Source organism: Rhinoderma darwinii, chromosome 1 (assembly GCF_050947455.1).
Source record: "Rhinoderma darwinii isolate aRhiDar2 chromosome 1, aRhiDar2.hap1, whole genome shotgun sequence".
Taxonomy (NCBI): domain Eukaryota; kingdom Metazoa; phylum Chordata; class Amphibia; order Anura; family Rhinodermatidae; genus Rhinoderma; species Rhinoderma darwinii.
In genome coordinates, this window is record NC_134687.1 from 522,196,856 (window position 1) to 522,224,701 (window position 27,846).

General features: G+C 39.8%; 1 protein-coding gene across 2 annotated transcripts in view; it reads left to right on the top strand.

Annotated features, from left to right (window-relative positions):
* The window catches only part of PJA2 (praja ring finger ubiquitin ligase 2), a 47,757-nt gene that overhangs the window by 18,822 nt on the left and 1,089 nt on the right, over nt 1-27,846 (top strand). The window contains exons 2-8 of one of the 2 annotated variants that reach the window (XM_075836763.1): nt 4,954-5,154; nt 10,346-11,375; nt 14,060-14,236; nt 23,284-23,469; nt 24,155-24,266; nt 24,558-24,672; nt 27,012-27,133. In XM_075836763.1, the coding sequence (XP_075692878.1) occupies nt 4,956-5,154; nt 10,346-11,375; nt 14,060-14,236; nt 23,284-23,469; nt 24,155-24,266; nt 24,558-24,672; nt 27,012-27,133 (1,941 nt within the window). In that variant the 5' untranslated portion in view covers nt 4,954-4,955. The remainder of the gene's footprint in view (nt 1-4,953; nt 5,155-10,345; nt 11,376-14,059; nt 14,237-23,283; nt 23,470-24,154; nt 24,267-24,557; nt 24,673-27,011; nt 27,134-27,846) is intronic. The other variant, XM_075836771.1, reaches the window with a different exon arrangement.

The window sequence follows — 27,846 nt, forward strand, 5'->3', positions numbered from 1 at the left end:
TCATCTCCCCAAAAAATAAAAAGTGATCACAAAGTCTTATGTACCCCAAAATGGTACTAATAAACTACAACTCATTCCACACAAACTCTCACACCGCTCAATCGACAGAAAAATAACCGTTATGGCTCTCCAAGTATGGCGGCACAATTTTTATTTTTAACAATTAGTTTTATTCTTGTAAATGTAGTGAAAAAAATATGAATTTGGTATCGCCGTAATTGCATCGACCCGCAGATTAAAGTTAACATGTTGTTTTTACCGCACAGTAAACGGCGTAATAACTAAATCCAAAAAACAATGGAGGAATCCCCCCCCCCCCTCCCGGCACTTTTATGAGCTGTGACAACTTCTGTCTTGTACAGCAGTTGTCACAGCTCCTTCCCCAGGGACCGATCGCGTTGTCCCCGCCGATTAACCCCTTAGAAGGCGTGTTCAATAGCATTCGCTGCTTCTTGGGGATTAAAGCACCATTGACGTCCCGTGACATTATCTCGGCCGGCGATTATTGCTACGGCATCCGGAGGCCTAACAATGGCCTCCGGCTATGCCACCTATGGAAGCCTAGTGGGTCCTGACGAAACTATGCTTGCTGTCAGCGAGTAGCTGACAGGTGTAATACACTGCACTACGCATGTAGTGCTGTGTATTAGAATTGTGATCAGGGCCTCCTGCCCTCAAGTCCTCTAGTGTATAAAAATAAAAGTTCTAAAGTAATAAAAGTAGAAATCCCTTTTCCCTTAGCAGTCCTTTTATTATTAAAAATATAAATAACATAAACTATACATAATTGGTATCTCTGCGTCCGTAACAACCTGAACTACAAAAGTATTTCGTTATTTATCCCGCACGGTGAACGATGTAATTTTTTTTTTATAATTAACCATACCAGAATCACAATTTTTTTGGTCACTTCAAGTACCTAAAAATGGTACTGATCAAAACTACAGCTAGTTACGCTAAAAACAAGTCCCACACGGCTGTCTTGATGGAAAAATGTTAAAGTTATGGCTCTTAAAATACTTTTTGTGTTACCATATTCTATCGTGCAAATGCCATAACACATAAAAAAAACTATAAACATATGGTATCGCCGTAATCGGATCACCCCGCAGAATAAAATGAATGTCATTTATAGCGCACGGTGAACACTGTATTAAAAAAAAAGGAATAAAAAAACCATAGTAGAATTGCTGTTTTATAGTGACCATGCCTCTTAAAAAAAAAAAAAAAAATAGAATAAATGCTCATCAAAAAGTCGCATGCACCCCATGAAAACTACAATTAATTCCTCAAGGGGTCTAGTTTCCAAAATGGGGGTTACTTTTAAGGGGTTTCCCCTGTACTGATACCTCAGGGGCTCTGCAAATGCGACATGGCGCCCAATAACCAATCCAGCAAAATCTACATGCCAAATAGCACTCCTGACATTCTGATCCCTGCTGTTTGTTGCCGTAATCGGGAGAAATTGCTTTTCAAATGTTGGGGTGTTTTTTTTGTCCTGTATTCCTTGTAAAAATTTAAAAATCGAAACTTTTATCGGAAAAATATGTGATATTTTTTTTTTTTTTTTTCAATTTCACTGCCTAACTCTACAAAATGCAGCAAAAAAAACGTATGGGCTAAATGCTCACTATACCCCTCGATACATTTCTTGAGGGGTGTAGTTTGCCAAATAGGGTCACTTCTGGGGGTTTTCCACTGTTTTGGCACCACAAGACCTCTTCAAACCGGACATGGTGCCTAATAAAAAAGAGGCCTCAAAATCCACTAGGTGCTCCTTTGCTTCGGAGGCCGGTGTTTCAGTCCATTACCGCACTATTGCCACATGTGGAATATTTCTAAAAACTGAAGAATCTGGGCAATAAGTATTGAGTTGTGTTTCTCTGGTAAAACCTTCTTTTTTTTTTATAGAACAAAAATGGAATAAAAAGGATTTTCTGACAAATTTGTAAATTTCCCCTCTACGTTGCTTTAAATTCCTGTAACATCTAAAGGGTTTATGAACTTTCAAAATTCTGTTTTGGATACTTTGAGGGGTCTAGTTTCTAAAATGTGGTGTTTTATGGGGGGTTTCTAATATATAGGCCCCTCAAAGCCACTTCAGATGTGAACTGGTGCCTAAAAAAAAAAGTGTCTTTTGAAATTGTATTCAAAATATGAGAAATTGCTGCTTATGTTCTATGCCTTGTAATGTCCTAGAAAAAAAAAAAATGTTCAAAAAATGATGCCAACATATACTAGACATATGGGAAATGTTAACTAGTAACTATTTTGGGTGGTATAACTCTGTCTTACAAGCCGATGCGTTTTAAATTCAGAAAAATTCTATTTTTTTTTTTCTTCAAATTTTCTCTACGTTTTGCTAGATTTGAAATATGGGCTCTGAGCCTTAAGGCCCAAATTAGGCTGCATCCTTAAGGGGTTAAGGGATAACTTTTTATTTAGAACTTTATTTTTTACTTATGTATTGGCATACTCTTGTATGCTAATACATTACACTGTGTCGCTATGACACAGGCTGCTGTTAGGGCAGAACATAGTGTGCTCTAACATCAGGCAAACTGAGCAGACAGCCCAGGGGGCCTTTCTAGGTCCCACGGCTGACTTCAGAGGGATTCCCCGTTCTTCGATGGCGTCACCGGGTTTCCGGTGATGCGATCAAAGGGTTAAACAGCTGGGGTCGGCATGTTTTATGCTCCCACTGTATTCAGCAGGCTGCTCTAAGTTCAGGAGCTGTTAGTTACAGCTCCTGCTTAGAGGATGAGCGCTCATCAGCCTCTTCTACAGTATTTTGGCATCGCTGTAGACAGACCGGCACCGCTTGCCATCAAAAGACGATGGGTGGTTGTTAAAGGGTTAACCAAAATCAAACTAACTCCAGATGTTTTACATCCTTAAATCATAGTGAAATAAAATGGCAGGTGCAAATCTGTTGTGACTGCAAACAAAGATACAGCAGCACCCTGCGAGGGCTGCGATATGTGCAAGCGTGTCATATTTTTATTATGACTGTTGGTTGTAGACCGGTTTTCTAAGAGACTTTCATTGCTTTAGCGGCATACATGATACATGCCGCATTCAAGGATCTCAACTTCAAGCTTCCCAGTCCATGAAATCTTACTCCACATATCAGATGTCCAATTTCTTCTGTTTTCTTTTGTCATTTTTAAAGCTCAATAGTTGACTAGTGGATTATCTTGTATCATTCTTACCAGAACTTTTTTTTCATATTATGAGGTGGAAAATCTGAAAAGCACCTATGGGTAGTTGTGTATGTGACTTTTTTTTTTTTTAGTCTGTATTCACCTTTCTTGGGTGGACTTGTTGGTTTTAAGAGATAAAGCATCGGACAGTTCAGGTGGCAGTGTGGTGCACAGAAGTAAAGTGTAGAGAACCAAAATACTGATCGTTTTTCTTTTTATATTAAGTGTTATGCCTCATGCGCACGGCCGTGTGTGCCGGCCGGGTCCCATCTGTGATCTGTGGAAAGATAGGACATGTCCTATCTTTCCACGGATCGGAAAGTCGGGTCAGTGAATGGGTCCGTGAAAACTATCGGTTGCCACTCGGATGCCATGAAAAAGGGCACGAGGGGCACTCGGTCATGTTCAATTGCACTAAGAGGTTTTTGTCTCCTATTTTCCACTTTTTTTTTTCAGTGTGAGAAGATTTTTTTTTTTTTTTCTAAATGTACTTTAATAGATGATTAGTCTGCAAATTGAAAGCCACGAGCACAGTCTGCATTTTGCACAGCACTGTATGTTTATAATTGTTTGCGAAATTGTTCAGAACAGAAATCTAATCGCTGATGGTCATTACCTCTGTAGATAGCTGACCTGAATCCTTTTCATTCGATTGAGATTCGAGAATCACTTTGCAAACCCCTGACATCATGATACAGCGACAGGTGTCCTGACTACATAAAACTGTTTTACTCTAAAAAGCGGCAGCGAGCTCGAGGAGAAGGGTCCGTGGGGCTGCTTCCCCCTATGTATGACTAGGGAGAGACCTGTCAATAAGGCGGGATTCACACGACCGGGTCGTTCCCGAGCCCGAGTGTCGGCCGGTAAAATCGGCCATTTTGCCCGGCCGGTTTGCATAAAGTTATGCATCCGTGCCGGGCCGGGCAGATCCGGACAGTGACATCAGCGGCAGCTCCTGAAGGGGAATCCCCATGTGTTCGGGGATTCCGCTTCAGGAGTTTCCCCTGATGTCACTGCCCAGATATGGACAGAGACATCAAGCGCTCTGTCCAGGAGCGGAATCCCCGAAAACGCGGGGATTCCGCTCCTTAATGGAGCTAGCACATAGCAGAGCGGGGAGATACCTCCCCGCTCTGCTATAGTGGCGTCGCTACAGTAGTAGCAGCCGCAGCAGCAGCAGCTGCTGCTACTAGTGGCGCCATCGAAGGTGTCGCCGAGCCAGGGTGCTTTAACAAGCAGGGGAAGGGAGCCAGCGCAGCGCTCCCTCCACCTGCTGTACACCCCGGCCCTGCCACACAGTGTACAGCGATGCCATTCGTCAGAATGGCATCAACTCCTCCTCACATGCACTCTGCGCTGTGAGGAGGAGGAGATAGAGCGCAAGCGCCGGGAAACCCGGCCATCACTCGGAACACATTCCGGTGATGGCCGTGTAATACCCGGCCCCATAGACTTCTATGGGAGCCGGGTGCCCGGGCGAAGATAGAGCATGTCCTATTTTTTGACGGCCGGATTTCCCGGCCGTCAAAAAATCGGTCGTGTGAATAGCCCCATTAGGGGTCTATCATTCCTAATGCAGCCGGGTGCCAGCCGATTTATGAACGGCCGGCCCCCGGCCGGGAAACCCTGCCGTGTGAATGAGGCCTAAAGCTTCATTGTTTGTAAAACGGGAAATGTATACAAAGCAATTATTTGCATTAGTTTATCTTCACATACAGATGATTTATTGAATTGAGTGATTTCTTTGCAGGAATGGGTCAGGAATCCGGTAAATCTGCCTGGCCTAAACCGTCAGGTGGCTATCAGACAATCACAGGGAGGAGATATGGAAGAAGACATGCATATATCAGCTTTCGACCAGCTCTGGAAAGTCCAAATCGAACTTCACCTTGTCAGGGGAGAGAAAGCGAAGGGCTGGAGTTGGACAGTGTACAAATGGAGAAGGATTTAAGTGTGTGATATGTTATTCTTTCTTCATGTTCTGTGATCTAGTTGTTGACTATACAAATTAAAATTTTAGTACATTTATTTAATAGAGGGACATTTCAGATTACTGGGGGTTTCCCAGAAAAGTGTTTTATGCCCTAAAACATGGTTTGGTTGGGGTCACAAAAATCTCAGCAACCTCTTATGTGCAGTCATAGTCTTTCCATGTTGTAGGTTCCCCAGATGTAAAAAAAAAAACAGGAGAATGGCTCAATATATTGCACCTGTTAATGAATGTATTGCAGAGTCCACCTGAGCAAAAACTGCTATTTGTAGAGGCTCTCTGCTGTAATTGTTGGGGTTCTAGATCAGAGTATCCCCTCAATCATGGATCTATAAGTAGCTATATTGCTGTTAGTGATTGATCTGTATAAACGGGCCTTTTGTTCGACTGTTTTATTATTTTTATCTTTGTTATAACAATGAAGTATAACTATGGTCGAATTTATGTATTTTAGAAAATGACTACTAACATACAAAGTTTGTAGTTGGAGATATAGGAATTAATTTGAGTTTTAATCCTTCCTTGGTTTTCTATTGCCAGACTTTCTTTTTAATTAGACCATTTAGTTACCGAAGATTGAGGTTTTTGTTTTGTTTTTTTGTTCTATATCATTGTTCACTTTCATCATGAATCAGAAGTGAACATTTGTAGAAGGTTATATTCATGTTTTCATCCAGATAAAAGACTAGTGGCTTCGAGGATCTCTCCCTGAGAGTCCTCAATAGCTGCACAACTCTCTGCCATCAACCGGATTATATTTGTACTCTTCAAAGTGTAAGGTCATAAGTATTGTCAAAAATGTCATGCCTTGCACCCCCCCCCCCCAAAAAAAAATAGAGCTGTGCTCGACTATTATTATCCAATACATTTCAAAGGGGAAGTAACTCTTCCAAATACGCTTTTGTTTAAATATTAGATTTCATTCTGCTAAAAGAATTGCTGACAGGATTGTAAATGTACAGATGACGGACTCTCTTGGGAATTGGAGCTTACAATTCAAAAGGCTGACTGTCTGCTATGGAATAAAAGTGAACCTCTGTTTATTGTAAGCCCTTTTGAATCGGACAAGCTTTTCCCTATTTTTCACACACAAACATATTTACTACAGCTAGTTTTGGCAGTATAGATTAGGCCTCTTAGACGTAGTGGTGATCACTAGTTATACTTTTTTATGATGCTAAAATGTGAACGTTTCTACTACAATATGTCTGCTTGTGTACTTGAAATTAAAATGTATAAACATATGAAAATTTAAAAGAATGCAATGGCACATGTTGCTGCTATTTGTATTACACATAGATTCATTTTGCATGAAGTCCTGTTATTCTTGAGCATAAAAGGTGACTATGGTAGTCTCCAGAAGAGAACGGAAGGTTTGGCCAGATCTCATCTAGCAAGATGTTAGTCATATAGATCATTCCAAATAGTGAGCAGTATACTAGAGAGACTGATACAGGTCTGCGGCACAGGATTTAAGCTGGCCGTACACATTAAATGTATGTTGGCCGAACCCACCGATGTTTCCATCTAATGTGTATGAGTTTCAACATGCCCAATCCTTTTGTTCATAGACTATAAGCCACTGCCCAAGGAGTCCTGGCATAGTCTCTCTCCCTTCTCCCTGTTGAAAACACATGCTCACTCTGCCGAGCGTGCATATGTATGGGGAGTCAGGAGGAAGAGCTCGGAACAATCGTTCGGCCGACTGCTGTCTAAAGTGTATGGCCAGCTCCGTACTCTAAGAGACTGCATACTGTTCCCTACGCAGCAGCAAGTAACGGGCAGTGTGCAAACACCAGCCCACAGCAGGAAGGTGATTATATAGAAATTCAGTGCAATTAATCGACGACCTCTTGCAAATTTGGGTTTATCAATTAATTATTTCCCAGTTTAAACAGTATCTGCATCTTCAGAACGCAGATACAGTTGAATCCAATGGTAGAGCAGGGGACCGTAAGGTCTCTGCTCTACCATTCACTATGTATGGCTGGATGTGAGGCAGTGACGTCATTCTACTGTGTGGACAGCAGCTATAGGGGCATTATACTGTGTGGACAGCAGCTATAGGGGCATTATACTGTGTGGACAGCAGCTATAGGGGCATTATACTATGTGGAGAGCAGTTATGGAGGGGCATTATAATTTGTGGAGAGCAGTTATGGAGGGGCCAATATACTGTGTAGTGGGCAGATATAGGGCATTGCACAGTGGAGTGCAGTTATAGGGGCATTATGTGTGGGGGCAGCTATAGGGAATTATATAGTGTGGGGAGCACTATTGGGGCAATATACTGTGTGGGGCAGTGGTTGTCTTCAGTGGTGTAGCATGCAAATTAGGGGGTGTGGCATGTGAAAATGGGTGTGGCCTAAACGTTCAATGTTCTTAATCGAAGTTTCATGTTCAATTAATAGTGATTTTGATTTAGGTCATAATTGCCCAGCTCTAGCCCAGGCACATCTTGCCCAGTTGTCTGTTTTGTTTTTTTTTGTTTTTTTTTTAAGAAACCTACAAGAGACAGCAGATATTTACAGCTGAGAATTTACATAGGACACTCTGGCGTTACCTTCTTAAAGGTGTTGTCCGGTTGAGAAAACCCATTCTCATATGCCCTATTAGGGAATTCTGAGTACTCTGTTCCTGACCTGTATCTCTTTGCCATGATGGGAAGCGGTCAAGGTAATTTTACACTTGCAGATTTTCTGCCCGGTATCGAGCGTCGATCAACAAAAACAGCATGTAGAGCGGAGCTCATTTGCCACATTTACCTGGAGCAATGGTCAGGAGTATGGGGATGAATGATCATTAATACAATCATTGTCCCCATACAGTTTGCATATTGTTGGCAGCAGATCCCCTGTGTGCTGACGTTAAACAACAATTTTTTTTATTATAATGGCATAAAAGATGCAATCAGCCGACAAACGAGCGTTTGTTCTTTTTTCGACTGATCACTGCCATGATTACATGGGCCAATGATCAGGAACAAGCGTTCATACGAACGCTTCTTTGCCCGATCGTCGGCCTATTTATAAAGGTCTTTACAAAGAGCATCTCTTGCTCTAGTAGACCTGTCCTACATAAAACAGATAAACCATTTATTTGAATGGGCACTGTGTAATGTTTAATTTTCCCTGTGGTGGCGCTGCAGGGAAATTTAACTCTTACTGCCAGGTTTCCCCACAGATAACAGCTGATCGCTGTGGGTCCCCACTTTGTGACCAGCTTAATCTCAAGGGATCTTCCTAGAAATTAGAGACTGTCCAAAGCGAAGAACTCTTGCAAGGACACATCTATTTTGGGCCTTGAGAACACAATGATTTTTGTGTTTTTGTTTTTCTCATCACGGAGTTCTGAGAGTCCTAACTTTTTTTTAATTTTTCCTTAAATTTAGCTGTATAAGGGCTTGTTTTTTACAGGACCAGTTTGTATTTTTTAGGATCACAATTTTAGTGTACATAGGAAAACTAAAAATTTTTTTTGTAGAAGAATGGAAAAAAATCAGCAATTCCGCCATTTTATTTTTGGGTTCCATTTTTTTTTTTTATGGTGTCTACGGTGCAGTATAAATGACATGTTAACTTTATTCTGCGGGTCGTTACAATTGCAGCAATTTCTTTTTAGATTTTTGAACATTTTTTATGTAACTTTTTTGATCGCTTACATAATATATTGCAATACTTATGTATTGCAGTGTGCTATGCCTGTCTGTGTAAAACTGCCTCTAGTAGAGCCTAAAAGGCATACACACGTGACAGACCCAGGTGCCTTTTTTAAGCCTCTGGTTACCATGGCAATCCCACACTGATGGAGTAACTGAGGGAGTTACGCCCTCTCTCTTATTACATAGATGCTGTGGTCGCTATTGACCATGGCATATGAGGGCTTAATCAGCTGGGATTGGAATTCTTTCTGATCCTGGCTTTTGCAGCAGTGTCGGGTGTAAAATACAGCTGATGCCCACTGCGGAAGGTGTGGGAACAACTCCTGAGCCTGCACCATCCCTGCCTGGCGCGAAATACATGGTGCCAGTGCTGTAAACGTATGGCACATGTCAAGGGTTTAAAGGGTGTCTTTTTATTTTATTTCTTTATAATCCTTTTATAGTACAGTATATTCTCATGAAATTATTTATTTAACTGATGTCATACTTTTTTAAGTTCCCGTTGAGCTGTTTTTAAAGGTATTCTCCAGGACTTTTGGATTGATGGCCTATCCTTAAGACGGGTATTAGATCGGTTGGGGTCCCGCTCCCGGCATCCCCACTGATAAGCTGACTGAAGAGGCTGTGGCGATGAATGCCGTGACCTCTTCACAGTTTTCCAGGCACAGTGCCGTAGACTTCTGTAGCGACTGTCTTGGATTGCAGTTCTGGTCCTGTTTTGAGTGAATGAAAAAAAAGCAACAATTCCATACACGGCCGCTACGGAAGTATATGTCTAGGGATAGGCAATCAATATAAAAGTCCCAGACGACCCCTTTTTAAAGTTCTTTTTACTTAGAAACAAATTAGTATTAATGGTGTTTCAAGTCTCTGAATGAGTCTAAAGGCTGGAGCTTCATTGAGAGCTTTAACCAATCACAGTGACTGCTGAATGGGAGGTCACACAACAGGCAAATCAGCTGTCAGCTTGTAGAGGAAGCTGCTAAATAGTGTTCCTAAAAGAGCAGTACCCCTAATGAATATTTATTACCAGCCACTTTGATTTAGATAAAATTCAGTAGCATCACACCTTGAGTTTTATATAAAGGCAATAACTGTCTTGTATTACAGAGTATATATTATAGAATTCTAACGTGATTTGTGTAATAACATAAAAATAAGGTACACTACAAGTCCAAGCCGCTTTTTTAAAAAGTAAAATTCAAAACCTCATAACAGCCAAATTATTTTAAGGATGTTTCATACATTCCTACAATAACGAATGAAGCCTTTAGTTTGTTATAAGCTTTACTGCAGTCTCTATTTACATGATTTCTGTTGACTATTGAAGTTTTACCATTTTTCTAATTTTTAAGCTGCAAATCTAAGTAGGGCTGTGTACTATATACACTATCATTGTGGCATAGTCAACCATACAGTGATTGTTTGTGTACAAGTTCATGTCGTCTTTGTGAAAATTCCCAGTTTAATTTCATCAATTTTCTATTTTAGTTGCTAAGGAAAGCCGTGACTCCTCACTCTTCAGCAACGGTCGTGTTTTATCTGCTGATTTGAAGGAAGATCGCAGAACGTTGCATGCTAATGATAGTTCGCTTGTGTTTACTGAAGCTGAGCAAAATGCTATTTCCCCTTTTCCAATGACAGAGCATGTACTTAGATGTCAGACTTTAAATAATACCACTGACTACAGGAAAAGCAGGCGAACCTTTGTCAAGCATGCTTCAGTGGAGCACCCGCACCACTCCCCCCAAAACGCTGTTTCATTTGTGAATATTGACTCTTTCGAGCCAGACAGCAGTGAAGGGGAGGAAAGTATTGGCCTAAATGATGAATTTGTGAATCAGGAAACTGGAAAACACAGAAAAACTGTAAACTGCATGCTCCCAGAGTTCCAAAGAGAACTTTATAGTGAAATGTCAGGCATTTCTAGCCCAAATCATAAATGTCCAAAAGACAGTTTATCTCAGGTAAAGTCTGCTTCCTTAGCCAAATATGCCAACATAGACATGTGCACAACACCATGGAGTTTGTCGGCTAGCTCTGTGTCAGAGGATGAAGCCACGGGGTTCAACAGTTTAAATATGTGTGATATCCAGCAAACTCAAGATAGGCCCGAAATAACCATTAAGAGCTGTATGGCGGATTGTAATGAAATGAATACAGGCAGCAATAAATCTGACCTCACAAATGAACCCGTCGTCAGACCTAAAATAAGAAAACCGAGTCCTACGAGTTCTTCCAAGAAAGACCAATTGATATCAGAACAAACTAGAAAGGAGACCAAAAGCTCTAGACGAGGAATCTGTGAAACACAAGTTAAGGTAGAAAAGAATGTCAAGGATGGAAAGACTCACAGCATTAAAGAGTCTAATACCGCAAGCTTAGAAGGTGCCTGGAAGAAAGGCGGTAATAAGGATTGTATAACTCTGCAAGAAGAGAAGGCTGTGGTGGATGATACATTCTGGGATGACTTTGAAGTCTATGGGATGAAGCTTCCTGATTGCCCAAAGGATGAAGATAGGTATGATGTATACATTTTACAATAAATTTATGGTTTATTTGTATTAATCCATGTATGCTTTAAAGTGGAGACTGAAACGTCTTGTTGTGGTAGCAAGAAGGGGGACTAAAGCTTTCCTATGATGATTACAATGTACAGGCTTCGAGAAAACTATACTGTTTAAATAAATTCCACTTGAATGGGACTGGGCTGCAATACCAGACACAGCCCATGGATAAGAGTGGCGCGGTTTCTACAAAATTATGCAAACACTTTTTTTTTTTTAATATAATCTCATACAACGTTATTAATTGCATGGATGTAATGAACACGCTTTGTACTCAAGCTTTCACTCGATTATGGTCTTCTACTGCTAGTAATTGAAAAAAATAAGTTAGAAAGTATGTGTTTAAAAAGGTTTTCTCAAATATGTGCTTATATTCAAGAATGTCTGTCACAGATTAGAGTAGAAGAAATAGCCACTTGAATCTAGAGTCTCCCGCGTATTCGAAAGATCAGTTGTCTCCGGTTTTGTTTCTTTTCTTTTTGGTTTTCTTTTTATGGAAGCCTTGGATGTATACTCATGTATGTGTGTAGAGTGGCATAAGTCGCCAATAGGCTCTCATTATAAAGAACAAAACAAAAACCTTTACGTTTTTACGCAGGATGCAGCAGACTACGCTTTTCTATGGCGTCATAAAAAATTATAACGTATACTCGCCAGGCAGATGAAAAAAGGACACTCTTTTGGCATCCATTTGGTAAATGGTGCCTTAGGCTAGATTCACACTAACGTAGCAAACCTCGGACTAGAGTCTTGAGGGATGCGTGAAGCGCAAAAATATGGGACGTGTCCTATTTTTTTTTTTAACGGACCCTTCACACGCTCCATTAAAACAACGGCCTCATTGAATTACATAGATTCGTGTGACGGTCGTTATTTTTAACGTCCGTCACACGGACATATTCAATGCTCGTGTGAATCATGCCTTACAGACACGTTTGGCATATGTGGTCGGAGCTTTCCCAACACACATGCTGGAAAGAGTGTATTAACGCTATGTGAACAGAGCCATAGTTTGACAATCTTTATAGATTAAGGCTACATTTGCAATACATTTTTTTTTTTTTTTTTGGTGGATTTTCTAATTGCAAGCTAAGTAACCATTAAAAGTGGTAGTCCCATCTGATAATGTTATGACATATTTTTAGGATATGCCATAACATTATGATTGCTGGGAGTTTTTAGCCTTTTCTCCGGCATGGCAGTTCTTCCAGCCACAAACTGTGCAGGGAACTAAGCTCCATTCAATCGTCATGCAGGGAAATGCTGTGGAAGAGCTGCAGTTCTTAACTAGTGCGGGATCGCTTTCATTCTAAGGATTATTGTGAGTGGGATCTCCTACTGATCGGGAAGTGATAGTATATCCTAGTAAATTCCTTCATTAGTGGGAACACCCCTTTGGTAAGTTTTTGTAGTCTTTTTGGAAAGCCTCTACTGTAAGGTTGTAAGGTACTATAACGTTTCGGCTCTGTGCAATGAGCCTTTCTCAAGCATGCTTGAGAGAGGCTCATTGCACAGAGCCGAAACATCGCACGAGGGCTATTGAAGCAATTTTTTCACCTTGACATTGGAGTGCTGCCTATCATTGGATGTTTTTATATATATATATATATATATATATATATATATATATATATTTATTTCACATCTAGGGACTTCCTTCAAACTACAGGGTGGGCCATTTATATGGATACACCTAAATAAAATGGGAATGGTTGGTGATATTACCTTCCTGTTTGTGGCACATTAGTATATGGGAGGGGGGAAACTTTTCAAGCTGGGTGTTGACCATGGCGGCCATTTTGAAGTCGGCCAGTTTGTTTCCAACTTTAGTTTTTTCAATGGGAAGAGGGTCATTTGACACATCAATTTTATCGAGAATTTCACAAGAAAAACAATGGTGTTCTTGGTTTTAACGTTACTTTATTCTTTCATGAGTTATTTACAAGTTTCTGACCACTTATAAAATGTGTTCAAAGTGCTGCCCATTGTGTTGGATTGTCAATGCAACCCTCTTCTCCCACTCTTCACACACTGATAGCAACACCGCAGAAGAAATGCTAGCACAGGCTTCCAGTAGCCGTAGTTTCAGTTGCTGCACATCTCGTATTTTCACAGCATATACAATTGCCTTCAGATGACCCCAAAGATAAAAGTCTAAGGGGGTCAGATCGGGAGGCATTTCTTCTGCGGTGTTGCTATCAGTGTGTGAAGAGTGGGAGAAGAGGGTTGCATTGACAATCCCACACAATGGGCAGCACTTTGAACACATTTTATAAGTGGTCAAAAACTTGTGAATAACTCATGAAAGAATAAAGTAACGTTAAAACCAAGCACACCATTGTTTTTCTTGTGAAATTCTCGATAAGTTTGATGTGTCACATGACCCTCTTCCCATTGAAAAAACTAAAGTTGGATACAAAATGGCCGACGTCAAAATGGCCACCATGGTCAACACCCAGCTTGAAAAGTTTCCCCCCCCTCCCATATACTAATGTGCCACAAACAGGAAGTTAATATCACCAACCATTCCCATTTTACTTAGGTGTATCCATATAAATGGCCCACCCTGTATATTAAAATGCTAGTTATTTGATTTGTGAAGGGGCATAAGTGGCTTGCATTCGTCTTTTTCTTTCAGCTCCTATTGCAGTGATGGAGAATGGTCTACATGTTTACCTTCATATTTCTCTCGTGATAAAGAACCTTCCTCTAGTGATGAGAGCTGGGAGACTTTGCCTGGAAAAGAAGAGCACGAGGTTCAGAGCAATAGCAGCAGTCTAGAAGATGAAAACTCTGAATTTTGCTTCCAAGTTGAGTAAGTGTTCTTTCTCTTCTCCTAAGCTATTGATTCAGAGCAGATGTGTTTATAACTATATTACATTTTTTGTAAGATACCTCACATTTCTTAGACTGGCGCTTCTTGCAGTAACCAATACAAGTTTGAGACTAGCTGTGAACACCTTTCTTTCCTTTGTTGAATAGACGTGTGCCTCAGCAGATAGCAATTCTACTTGGTTTCCGGCAAAAAAGTGGCCATTTATCTGTTACAGGTGGCAATCCAAAATAGATTTGTGCTCTATAAAAGAAAAAAAAAAAAAAGCAGAGGCAGAGACACATGTCTGGATTTCCAGGAGAAAATTTTTGAAGGTCTCATATTTAAAGTTCAGGACACCAGAGAATGCCCACAGTCTGAGGACGTCAAACCATTGACTGAAAGGCGTTTTATCCGTCTCATTCCCCTTACACCAACTAAAAGTAACCCCCAGAAAAGATGGACGCTGCAAAGATTCCCGATCCTTTTGTCCCTCACAACCAGGCCTGTGCATTATCCCATGTTTTAATTTTTTTTATTCTGTTCTGAATTATTAGATTTTGGATTATTAATCGAAAATATATTTCCCCTACTTCAAGTTTTTTGTTTTTCCCCTTTTATTTTACTCCAAGGGTGAGGAAGGGAATGGGTGGGGGGAGGATCTCATATTTGCGTACTTTCTAATGTTGGACTGCTGGAAAGCCCATTCATTTGCATAATCCTGCAATTTCGTATTTTAGGAAACCAAAATAAAATAAATTCCCATTATACCCCTAGATGAATATTTTGGGATTTCTGCTTCAAGAGCAGATATATTGAAAGTGTTCTAGAAACTCTGCTGAGTTTTGTAAAATCCGCTTTGAAAAAAGGTGATTTGTGACATAAGCTTCTTCTATCGTAAGCCGTCCTAGATCTCCATGTGATAAATAAGGCACACCTATTTCGTATGCCCATGCACGGCAGAACGTGAAATGAGAGAAGTTTTATCCGTGGTCTATACGATGTGTGATCATGGTTTGCATAAAATGACACATTTGCTAAATTCTTGAATTTTTTTTTTTCCAATTTTGCCCACTTTAGAGAAAATAAATAAATGATGTAATACTGACAAATACCATTATAACAAAGCCCTATATTTCCTTTAAAAAAATAGTGTAAAATTAAAAAGATAAACTTTATTCACCTGCAGAGTCGCGCTCAGCAAAATTGTGACATTTTCTCAGGTTATTTAGCTGTAAAACAGCCTAGGCCTTAACCAGTTAAATTCCCCATGGTGGCGCTGCAGAGAATTCGAACACTTGCTGCCAGGTTTCCTCCACAGATTACAGTTCAGAGGGTCTAAGAAGCGGAAAACACTTTAGTCACCTTATTGTTCAGGTCCCCTTCGTACAGAAAGGTATTGTCCAAAGTGGACGACGCTTTTTAAGTTAAAATCCAGATTCTAATGAAGTTCTCTGCAAAAAAATAAATGTGTGCTGGATTATTGAATGGCAGTTTAAAGTATTTTCACTGTATTATTGCTATAGGCAGAACTGACTGAAGTAGTTATGATAATTTGTCCCCGATCCAGGAAAACTTTTTTTTAATATCTGGCCTTTTTATCTAAAGCAATAATAATCATAAAAAAATGTGGCTATAGACCATTTGATATGTGATCTACTGATAATCCTATATATGGAAGGCCACCAGAGATATACCAGTAATATATAAGCAGTCCTTTAGCGTACATGAAAAAGCAAAAACTTTGTGTTTTTTTTTTTTTTTTTTTATCACTTTTACTACTTTTAGCAGTTATTACTTTTAGGTCGTTTGCCTTTTAAAAGTTGGATATCGTGAGTAAATTTTGTATCCACTTATATTGGAATAAAGAGGTCCAGTCAGGCTGCCAAGGAGTTTTGTAGAGAGAAAACATCTCAACTTTATCAACCTAGAGAACAATGTTCTTGATTTTTGTCTTGACTCCTGTCAATGAAGGGAATTTTTTTTATTTTATTTTTGTTTTAGTTTGGTCAAAAAAGATAGATCTAGTAATAAAATATATTAACTTTGTGTCCAGGATGCATTGAATTGTATGCATACAGCACTTAACGTTTATAATTGTGACGAAACCTAGCATTTCCCGAAGGAAGTTAGAACCGTAACCAAAGTTTAGTAAATATTTTTGTTTTGTACTCCAATATAATAGCATTTTTCTCTTCTGTGAGGGTATGTTCACACGGCTTATTTTCGGTCGTTTTTCGGGCCATAACCGCCGAAAAACGGCAGAAAAATCGGAAGCAGAACGCCTCAAAACATCTGCCCATTGATTTCAATGGGAAAATGGAGTTTTTTTTACGCAGCCCTTTTGGAAAAAACTGCGTAGAAAGAAAAAAAAAACAGCCGCGAAAAAGTGCATGTCACTTGAGACTTTTTTGGAGCTGTTTTTCATTGACTATAGAAAAACCGCTCCAAAAACGGCAATAAAAAACATTGCGAAAATCGCGAGTGGCTTAAAAAACATCTGAAAATCAGGAGCTGTTTTCCCTTGAGAACAGCTCCGTATTTTCAGACGTTTTTAGTAAGCGTGTGCACATACCCTTACAGTGCGCTTTCTGCTGTCACTTTGCCAAAAATGACCATACAAAAAGGTGGTGATTTTTATATTCGATGCTCAAAAACTCATGTGAATATTTTTTTTTTATAAAGAAAATACTGACAAATGCAGTTTACCATAAGTTGCTGAGAAGCATATTCAAAGGTGGTAGCCAATATGGCTGCACTTCCTGTTATCTCATTTGCAAAAATGTCTGCCATAACAAATTGTTAAACTGTGGCTGCTGCTCTAATGTCTGACATATGAATGTTTTTAGGTGAAAATCATATTCTTCCACAAATTTAAAGGGCTTGTCACAACCAAATAATCCCTGTTCATATTCTCTATTGGCTCTATTAGCCAGATCAGTGCGTCGCCTCAAAGAACAGCTCTCCCTGGCGGACTTCTGTTCTCCTGTTCATTTAATTGGTCATCATGTATTTCCCCTGCTGCAGCTAGGAATTCCCCTGGTAATACCGGCTGCTGGAAACAAACCAAATTTGCAATATGCTGAATGTGGGAAACCTTCCTCTTCCGGTTGATGGTTTTCAGCACTTTTGTTCATTCCATATGCTGTCATGCGGCTGCATCTTGCTATAGCGGAAGGCTGCAGTGACCATAGAGACGCCCATAGCCGCTATTGGAAGACCTACTTTTCGGATACAAATGTCTGATCTCATATGAGTTAGGTTCTGTTCACAATGGCATCATGGCTTACATTTTTAAGGGTACATGAGCGTTTTGTTTTTTGGCATGCTGCACTATTCTAGATGTCAAAGCGTAACAAAAGAACCAGCATAGTGTGAACAGAGACTTACTAATTTGTTTTTATTACTGTTAGGCCTTATTCAGATGAACTTATTTCTCGCCCGTGTGCTGTCCGTTTTAACAACGGACCGCACACTCACCCATGCAATTCAATGGGGCTATTCACTCCTCCGTTTTTTTGTTTTGTTTGTTTCACGGAGCATATGTCCGTTGTGAGAAACGAACACCATGTCCTATTCTAGTTTGCATTTGCGGACCAGGCTTGCCAGAAAAAAACTAACCACACATGGACGACATTTGTGTACTGTCCGTTTTTCAGTTCAGTTTGTAAAGAAATGCAAAAAAACAACCTACTTCAGAGGAGAAAAGGGGACGAGGAAAACAGATGACACCCAGAAACCAGACTGACGCAACATACAGTCAAATTGATCAGTTTTTTGCAGATGCAAATCGGACATGCTCATGTGAATAAAGCATTAGGGGTCTGTTCACATTCGCAGTTAAATAGGGGGGTGGTTTTGCAGCAGTTTTGCAAAATTGTTGTTGTGCTACTATTTTCTCAAGATTGTGGCAATATTTCCATAACTCTTAAATACTTAGAGCTAAGCTGTTATTTCACATGTTTGACAGCGAAGTGGAGATAAACTGTTGTCGGTTTCCGAGGGAAACCAGCAAAATTTGGAATGCAGAAGTAAATCTGAATGGAGAGAATAAAAAACATGAATGAACTAAAATAAACTCCAAGACCAGTGTACTACTTGCGTAGCAATGGACTCTCCGCTGCAGCTTGCTAGATCTGCAATCATTCGGTCTCCTGCACACGGGTGGTGAATTCTGTGGAATTTCTATCCAGATTTTCCATGCAGAAATTTTGCAGCGTATCACAGTAGCAGCAAAGCGGATGAGCTGTAAAAAGAAATGTCATCCACACACTGCGGAATAATGCAGATTGCACATGCGGAAATTGACTTGCGGCGCAGATTCTCATTTATCTCTCGTAAACGCTGCAGAATTTACCCACAAGAATTCTGCTGCATTTCTGTCCCGTATGCAGGAGGCCTTAGGCCCTGTTCACACAGAAGAATCTGCCTCAAAATTCCTGACCAGAGTTTGACCTGACCGCAAGCTCTTTGCCGCATTTCTTGTAGCGTTTTTTCGACCACGGCCATTGAGCGCTGCAAGCAAAAAACTCAGCGAAGACCGCTTTTCCTGCCTCCCAGGTCAGAGACGGAAACGCCTAAAGAAAGGGCATGACGCTTCTTTCCCCGCAAGCGTTTTTTTTTCGCTCACGGGAAAAAACCTTCTCCGCCCCTCACTGAAATCAATGGAAGGCGATTTTTGGCCGTTCTTTGGCGCGGTTTTCCGTGTCAAATCTCTGTGTGAACAGGGCCTTATTCTGAGCTACCAGTCATCTTTGTTAAAATAATGGCGTGTATAGGGGGGGACTTTTTAATAGTTAAAAAAAGATGACAGACTGTTGCCTGTAGCCCTAATAAAAACATTCGTATTGTTTGCCGCTGCGGCTGATGATCTAGTGACGCTGATGAAAATGAATAGCAGTGTGAGTGTTTTATTTCAGGTTTATATCCTCCTTGGACTAGATTGATGTGATTTCCCCCTGAAATGACTCAGAATTGCAATCCGAAAAGAGCTGGGAACATTTTAGAGCTAATTTACCATTTTCTTTGTCAGACAAGGAGCTTGTAAGTGAATCTCTAACTGCTCATTTCCAGCTATAACTTTTCAATGTAGTTTAGACCTTTTAAACAGAACTGAATAACTAAAAAAGTGGACCTCCCTATGGCATGTGTATATACTTGAATTTTCCCACAATTGGAGTCCTTGTGAATCTATATTTGCGTTTTACTGGTAATCCTAGATTCTTGGGGGGGGGGGGGGGGGGCTGCCTTGGATTTTCAATGCTCTTGAGTCTCGTGGGTGCAGTATAATAACCTAATTTGAGACCGACTGCTCCACTACTTTGTCTTCTGATGAAGCATCTGTTAAATACCCCTTTTAAGTTGGAATTAGGTTTGCATACCTTCCGATAAGACACATTACGGGTTCTAACTTACGTCTTGTACTGGAAGACTCTCAAGGCAAAAATTCTAGATGTGATCTCTTTCAAAGCACAAGTTTTATTTATGAAATGACAGAGACTATTATATAATGGACCTTTTGCCTCACAGTTTCCAGGTTTATGAAGGTCTAAAGTCCAACCTTCATGTACAAAAGATAGTGGATGACACTTTAAAGATCATTTCAATATTGCCCTATAATATATTATAAGACACTGGCATTTATGATTTTTCCACAGGGCATTCATAATGCCTACAGTCACCTACAGGGCATTATGTCTGTTCTAAATGTTCAGCGCCCAAAGCGATCATGACCTTTTGGCTTGTCCAAAGATCCAGAATGTTGTCTTTTTAACATTTCTACTTTTTTCAGGCAATTTTTGTTGACTTAGAGGCTCTGTCACCATATTCTGAAATCCCTATCTCCTATTGCATGGGATCGGCGCTGCAATGTAGATAACAGTAAAGTTTTTTTTTTTGTTTTTTTTTTTGTTTTTTTTAACCCCTTAATGACCGGGCCTGAAAAGACGTTAATGACCAGCTCAATTTTTCTGTTTTTGCCTCTCTGCGCTTCAGCAGCCATAATTTTTTTATTTTTTCATTGACGTGGCTGTATGAGGCCTTGTTTTATGCGAGAAAAATAGTCTATTTTTTTTCCCACAGATTGGTGGTAAAAAAAAAATTTTTTATGCCGTTAATATAGGAAAAAGCGATTCTCGGAATAGTTTTTTTTGTTTTTTTTTATCCCGTTCACGTTTCACACTAAATAACCCATTAGATAAATTCTTCAGGTTATTACGGTCGTGTAGATACCTAATATGCATAGGTTTTTGGTTTTTATTTAGTGTAGGGGCAATAAAATTTATTTTATGCAAAATAAAGACTCTTTTTGGGACTTTTATTTATTTGTTTTGTTACTTTTTTTATTTTAATCCCATCAAGGGATAACTTTATTTTTTACTTGTAATGTATTAGCATATTTCTGTACGCTAATACATTACACTGTGTCACTATGACAACAGGCTGCTGATCGGGCAGCACATAGTGTGCCCGAACAGCAGGCACACGGAACAGACAGCCCTGGGGTCCTTTGTAGGTCCCCAGGGCTGACTGCAGAGGGATTCCCTGGTGTTTGATCGCATCACTGGAATCCCGGTGATGTGATCAAAGAGGGGAATTCCCTTTGATCTTGCCACGGTCACGGACCGCGGTAATCAAAGAGTTAAACAGCTGGGGTTGGAATGTTTGCCGACCCCAGCTGTGTTCAGGAGGCTGCTCTAAGATCAGGAGCTGTTAGTAACAGCTCCTGCTTAGAGGACGAGCGCTCTCACGAGCGCTCATCAGCCTGATCTGCAGCGACGCCAAAAGACGTCTCTGTAGATTAAGCACCCGCACCGCCTGACGTCAAAAGACAGTGGGCGGTCGGGAAGGTGTTAAAACGTTCATTTTTGGCCAAGTTATGAGCAATTTTATATATATATATATATATATATATATATATATATATATATATATATATATATATACATTTTATATATGCAAATGAGCGGTTTTTTTTCGTTATGTCCAACTGGGCGTGTATTGTGTTTTTAACTGGGCGTGTTTACGTGTATGACGCTGACCACTCAGTGACCAGTCAGCATCATACACTCATCTCCATTGATTTACACAGCAGCGATGTGCAGCCACATACACAGAGATTAACGTTAATCGAGTGTCCTGATAATGAATACACATGACCTCCGTAATCTCGCGAGATTTTGTTTCCCTTGCTAGAAATCTCAAAGAAAAGATTCAGAAGTGTCAGGATTCTGAATACACATGACGTCCAGGCTGGATTTCATGTGTATTCATTATCAGGACACTTGATTAACGTTAATCTCTGTTTATGTGGCTGCACATCGCTGTTGTAAATAAATGTAGAGGAGTTTATGATGCGGACTTGTCACTGATTGGTCAGCGTCATACACGTAAACACGCCCAGTTAAAAACACAATACACGCTCAGTTGGACATAACGAAAAAAAAACGCCCAGTTGTCCATTTCAAAGCTCATTTGCATATATATAAAATAGCTCATAACTTGGCCAAAAATGAATGTTTTAAAAAAAAACAAAAAACGTTACTGTTATCTACATTGCAGCGCCGATCACATGCAATAGGAAATAGGGATTTCAGAATCTGGTGACAGAGCCTCTTTAATGTATTGCACAGAGGACTCGTGCTGTGCAGCACATTGGCAGAGGAGGGGGAGGACTGTAAAATGGCCATTGTTTTTGACAAAAGATCTGACCACTTTTTATTTTTATTTTTTTAAGACACTCGGTCTTTGTTCTCTGCAACTGATGTGGAGAGATGAAAGCTGCACTGTGATAAGTTGCTATGGGTAACCGTGCCAGTTTTTCTCTTTACAGTTTTAATAAATGAGGCCCATTGTGTGAAGAGAAAATACAAAACCTTATACAATAAATAAAACTAAAAAAGGCCATAGCCAGCCCATTGTATAGCACTTGTCCTGCTCCAAAACGGTGCGTGTATTTTATATAAAAATATTAAAACTTTTTTATTTTATTTTTTGTGTTCTTAAATATGGTGATTTTAAAGGGCATGTGCAGAATTTTAAAACCTTCTGCATTTAGGCTCCAGATTTTAAAAAAAATAACACCCTTTTTAATGTACTTACTATACTGTTGCACACTATGCGCCCATCCCCATGCCACTCCTATTGTACATGTTTGTGCCCATTGACAAGCCTTTCAGTTAACACATAAGGTGACCATAGCCAGTAGACACATCACCACTACTACGTTCAGCTGACACGTCAGAATGGATGACATGCAGATAAGGTGGTGGGTACCTTGTTATCCAATGTCTGACATTGTTATAATGGCCAGGACCAAAATGTACATTTATTTATACCTGTTGAGATTAGTGTGCAGCATTAAACATTTGTCTGCCATTCGCTTTAGTTCCAACTAGAAAATCCCAAATTTCCCCCTAGTATCAACTCATCACTCATTCTTCAAAGCTCCTCAAGGACCTTCAGATATTGGAGGACAATCCTACTAAGAATACAGATTCATTAGAGCAGAGAATGCAGTAAAATGATTTATGTTTATGTTGAAAAATTATTCTTGAATCAAATCGCACAGTTCTTTTGAGTTTTGCACAATGTATTCAGCAATGTTTTAATTTGTAATCTGAATATTATTTGTGGCTAGGAGGGGAAAAGGAGATAAAATAAAAGCAAAACACCTTTTCTACACACACAACTATTTTTTTTTTAAACTCCTCCAATGGTTACAGACAACAAGCAAATTCTGTAGTCTGATCCGATCATCATCTCTCTGTCCCTACTTCTTTCTAACATACCAAATGTTTATTAGCTGCATAGGAGCTGATGCCACAAGAGTTGCTCAAGATTATTTCTTTGTTTAGTGTCTTTGTGTATGTGTGTGTGTGTGTGTGTGTGTGTGTGTGTGTGTATATATATATATATATATATGTGTGTATATATATATATATATATATATATATATATATTAAAATCTGGCATTTAAAAATACAGCTCTGGCCAATATTTCAATTTACTATTTCATTATTTATATAATTCAAACTGAATGTACTTTTTAGAGAGCAGAACTCTTTGGAAGATGGTGAAATCCCTTGGATACAGTATCGCGAGGACATTGAAAGCAGCACAGATGAGGAAAATGAGATCGGACCCCATTATTTACCTCCAGGCTTTTTTATTTTGGATGGGAATAATAATTTGGAAGATGATTCAAGTATGAGTGAAGACTTGGATGTTGAGTGGAGGTAGGCCAAATGTGCAATACACTAATTCTTCTTGATTCAGAAGTGTAATGTATATTATGTGGAAATTCATCATATGAAACGCAGCCATATATATTTCGGTATTTCGAAAAGGCTCTGTTCTCATGGTTATCATGACTTCCAGTTATAAGAGAGATGTTTTTGCAAACCGATATCGACCAATCCTGACTAATCCCCTTTAACTCTGCAGACTGCTTTATTCTTTCCCTAAAAAAACAAATGGGAAGCCAGACAGAAATCCTGACAGGCCCTATTAAATCAAGCGTGAATAGAGCCTAGCACAACAACACATTGTTGAGCAGCATAACCATTGCTGAACCCTCTAAATGCAGTATGAAAAATTAGTTCTTCAACCAAAAGCATAGCTGTTAATATACAAAAAATTCTTCATAGTTTGATATTCGAAAGTTGCCCGATTTACCATATTTTATAATCTATTTTTTATATTAACCTACCAAGTGTCCCTCAAATCCTCATGTTGAGGCCATTTGATGTCCTACGCTTAGTTAGCGAGCCTAGCCAAGTCCTCTCAGCCAATCAGATCCACTGGGATGGCTCACTTGGCGCTTGCCTCTACCTGCATGGACTCCTTAATTGGTTTATTGTACAGAGCATTTGAAGAGGCTTTGGTTAAACTTCTCTTTTTGGTATTTACTTTACTCCTTAGGTTGCTGGATGACTTTGGGGATGGTATTGGTGTAGCTCAAGCTATGTCTTACATGGATTCTCAGTTTCTTACATATATGGCTCTTGAAGAGAGGCTTGCACAGGCTATGGAGGTACTTTCTATTATAGTATGTTAATTCCTGCAGAAAATTATGCTGTGAATTCTTTTATAGTGATAACCTGTAGATGTAACCGATTTCCTACGTATGTCCAATATATTTCTACTTGCTGGAAATTATCATTTTACATCACCAACAACATACTGATGATTGATTTACGTGAGCTGTTCTTGATGTCTCTTACAATCCACCTTTGGTCATGACATATCTCCCATATTGCTATTACCGGGTGACCTTGAATTTGTTAATGTTATTGATTTTACGTCTTTGCCATTGATTTTATAGACTGCTTTGGCACATTTGGAGTCTCTAGCAGTAGATGTTGAACAGGCCCACCCTCCAGCTACGAAGGAAAGCATTGAGTGTCTCCCACAGATCATTGTCACGGATGAACAAAACCGTAAGATTTAAAGCATGAAATTATAATATAGGAACTTTGGGGTGAAGAAATTGTCGACCATGAAGTAAAGATAAAGGAGAGGTGCATATTACATTTCCTGAAAGTGAAGCTTCATTTTTGGAGCCGCTTTAATAATTTAGGGAATATATATTTAAGCTAAATTTAGTTTCTATATTATTTGGCGCAATTCGGGTAATAACTCTTTTGGAGCTGTCAGAACACTGGCACAGTTTACAGTAGCCTGTATTCTGTGAATGTATGGGGCATAAGGGATGTTATGTCAGCTGCCCGAATGGCATCTATATTATAATGACCATTCTATGGCAGGAGCAGCGAAGGATTTTATAATAAATAATCTTAAACAATTTTTTAGATTTAGTGTCCTTTAAAAATACCCTCAAATATAGCAACTATTTTAGATGTGTTTTTATTAATGTCAGAGCAGCTTGGTATTTATCTCCTTTTTTATACACACATCTGAGTACTGAGTATTCACAGTGATGGGTGAGCCGATCTTTAGAGGTTGTTCAAAAATGTTATGTTCGATATTTCTCTGAGAAAAAAGGAGGCCTGAAGAAACACAAACTGGAGCGTAGTTTAGATATAACTGATGGAGCAGTTGCTAAAACAGCTGTCAAACTTTTAAAGGAATATTACGGGAATATAAATACTTGTCATATATACAACACTTCTCCGGTGTTTGCTTTTACTTCCCTTTCAGAAATGGAACCAGAGGGTTTTAGCTCATATGTTATAAATAACGGTGTTAAAATTAAATAGTTAATAAGAATCTTGGTCTTATCTGTTTTATACTTCTGGATTTGCTTTCAACTAGACAATCCGCTAGAAGTGGCCAGTGTATCCAGACTTTGCATACACTCTCTGTTTAAAAATAAATGTATTAAAGGGAGTCTGTCACCAGAAATTGGCCTATCGAAGCAGCAGCACAGTAATATCGTGTAGCCTCACCCGAATAGAACGTTGTTTTCATTTTTCTGATGAGTGGCTCCAATGCAGCGATTAGTAACTTTATTTTTCATATGCAAATGAGCATTTTGGAGCAACGAGGGCGTCACTGGTGCTCCAAACTGCTCTACTGGCTAGCCCTAGTCCGTCCCTTACTACTTTGATTGACAGGGTCAGGTAATGTAGAAGACTTAATCACACCTGGCCCCGTAGTCTTCTGAACGCGCCCGGGCCTCGGTCTTGGAATCGGTGCATGCGCAGTACAGCACCCGGATGTAGTGTGACGTAATAGGCGCGTGCGCAGTAGAGCCGATTCAACCTGTGAAACGTCACTGCTGTACTGCGCATGCGCCGATTCTGAAGCCAAGGCACGTTCAGAAGAATATGGGGCCAGGTGTGGTCACGTCTTCTACACTGCCTGGCCCTGTCAAACAAACAAGGAAGGGAGGGAGGGACGGACTGGGGATAGAAGGTAGAGCAGTTTGGAGCAACGGTTACACCCTCGTTGCTCCAAAATGCTCATTTGCATATGAAGAATGAAGAAGTTATCGTTGTAACGGAGCCACTCATCTAAAAAATAAAAACCGTTATATTCAGGTGAGGTTACACGATATAAGGGCTCATTCAGACGAGCGTAATACTCGTCCGTGTGCTGTGCGTTGAAATCAATTCAATGGGGCCATCACACATACGTTGTTTTTCATGCAGCGTGTGTCCGTTGCATGAAACTCACTGCATGTCTTATATTGGTGCACCTAGTCGCCCGTTGAGGTCTATGAAAACCACGGACAGCAAATGGACGACATCCGTGTGCAGTCCATGTTTCACTCCTCAAATACATTAAGAAGCAGAAAAAAAAAAAGTGCTTGCGCGGACGTGAAAAACGCATGCCACACGCAAAGCACACTGATGCCAATACACAACACACACGGACAATAAATGTAGGAAAAATGCTGCGTTTTTTTTTTTTGCGAGCGCAAATCTGATACGCTCGTCTGAATGTAGCCTTAGGCTTCATGCCCACTTCAGTTATTTTCATCAGGATTCTATCCGTTTTTTTAATGGATAGCACCCTGACACATTCATTTCAATGGGGCCATGCACACAGTGGGTCTGTTCCCTCAAAAACTGACAGAAGTAGGACCTGTCCTATTTTTTATGGAACAGTCTCGGCCTTTTCATTGATTTGGTCCATGAAACAACAGACTGCACACGGAAGCCATCCATGTGCGGTCCGTGTCTCACGGATCTGTCATTAACGGCTGTACGACGTCCAACGGAAGTGTGCATGAGGCCTTACTGTGCTGCTGCTTTGATAGGCAAATTTCTGGTGACCGACTCCCTTTTAAGTCTTGTTTTTCATTTTGTTTTAGTTGAAGGTCAAGAGCAGTGCTGTGCCATATGCTGTAGCGAGTATATGAAAGATGAAATATTAACAGAGCTTCCTTGTCACCACCTCTTCCATAAGCCTTGTGTTACATTGTGGTTACAAAAGGTAAGTATCTTTATAAATTAATATCTAGTAAAAAAAGAAAATAAACTTAACATGTGAGTGGCCTGCTCAGTTCAACTGAATAGTAAGAAAGATCATTCACCCTAATCCAATGTAGCATGAACCTTCTAAATGGAGATGTTAAATTGAGGTGACTGGGTACAAATAATAAATGTTATGAAAAGGTAGTTGTTCACAAATGTCTTGTATATTGTTAAAACAGTCGATTCCAACCAATTGAAATATGTAAAAAAATTCTAATTGGAGCATATTGTCCTATGTACGGCTGACTTCATTTGTGTAAAAGGCTTTATCTCCTCAACTTCTCAATATAATCCATGGCAGCAATCACAGCACAGACCAGATGAGAGGCAATGGGATCACAGGGACAGGTGGGTAGGTGAGCCAACAGGAGTAGTACAGAGACTTCTTCCTTTTGTTACAGGATCAAATATAGAGAAGGTGCAAGATGGAGCATAATGGGGGAAATTGTGAGATATCATATTGACCAAAGTTTAATACAATATCTTGCCGTTGGTCATCATTCTTGTCCTTTAAAATGGGAAGCAATAGTGGGCACTGAATGAAATGATTGCTGAAATGTATGCTAGATTTGGAAATAATGTCCGCCTGATTTAGACACACTTCTCAATTAATAATCTGTCTGTTCTAGATAATTATGAGCTTACATAGTGTAAAAACTAGATTTATTTGCC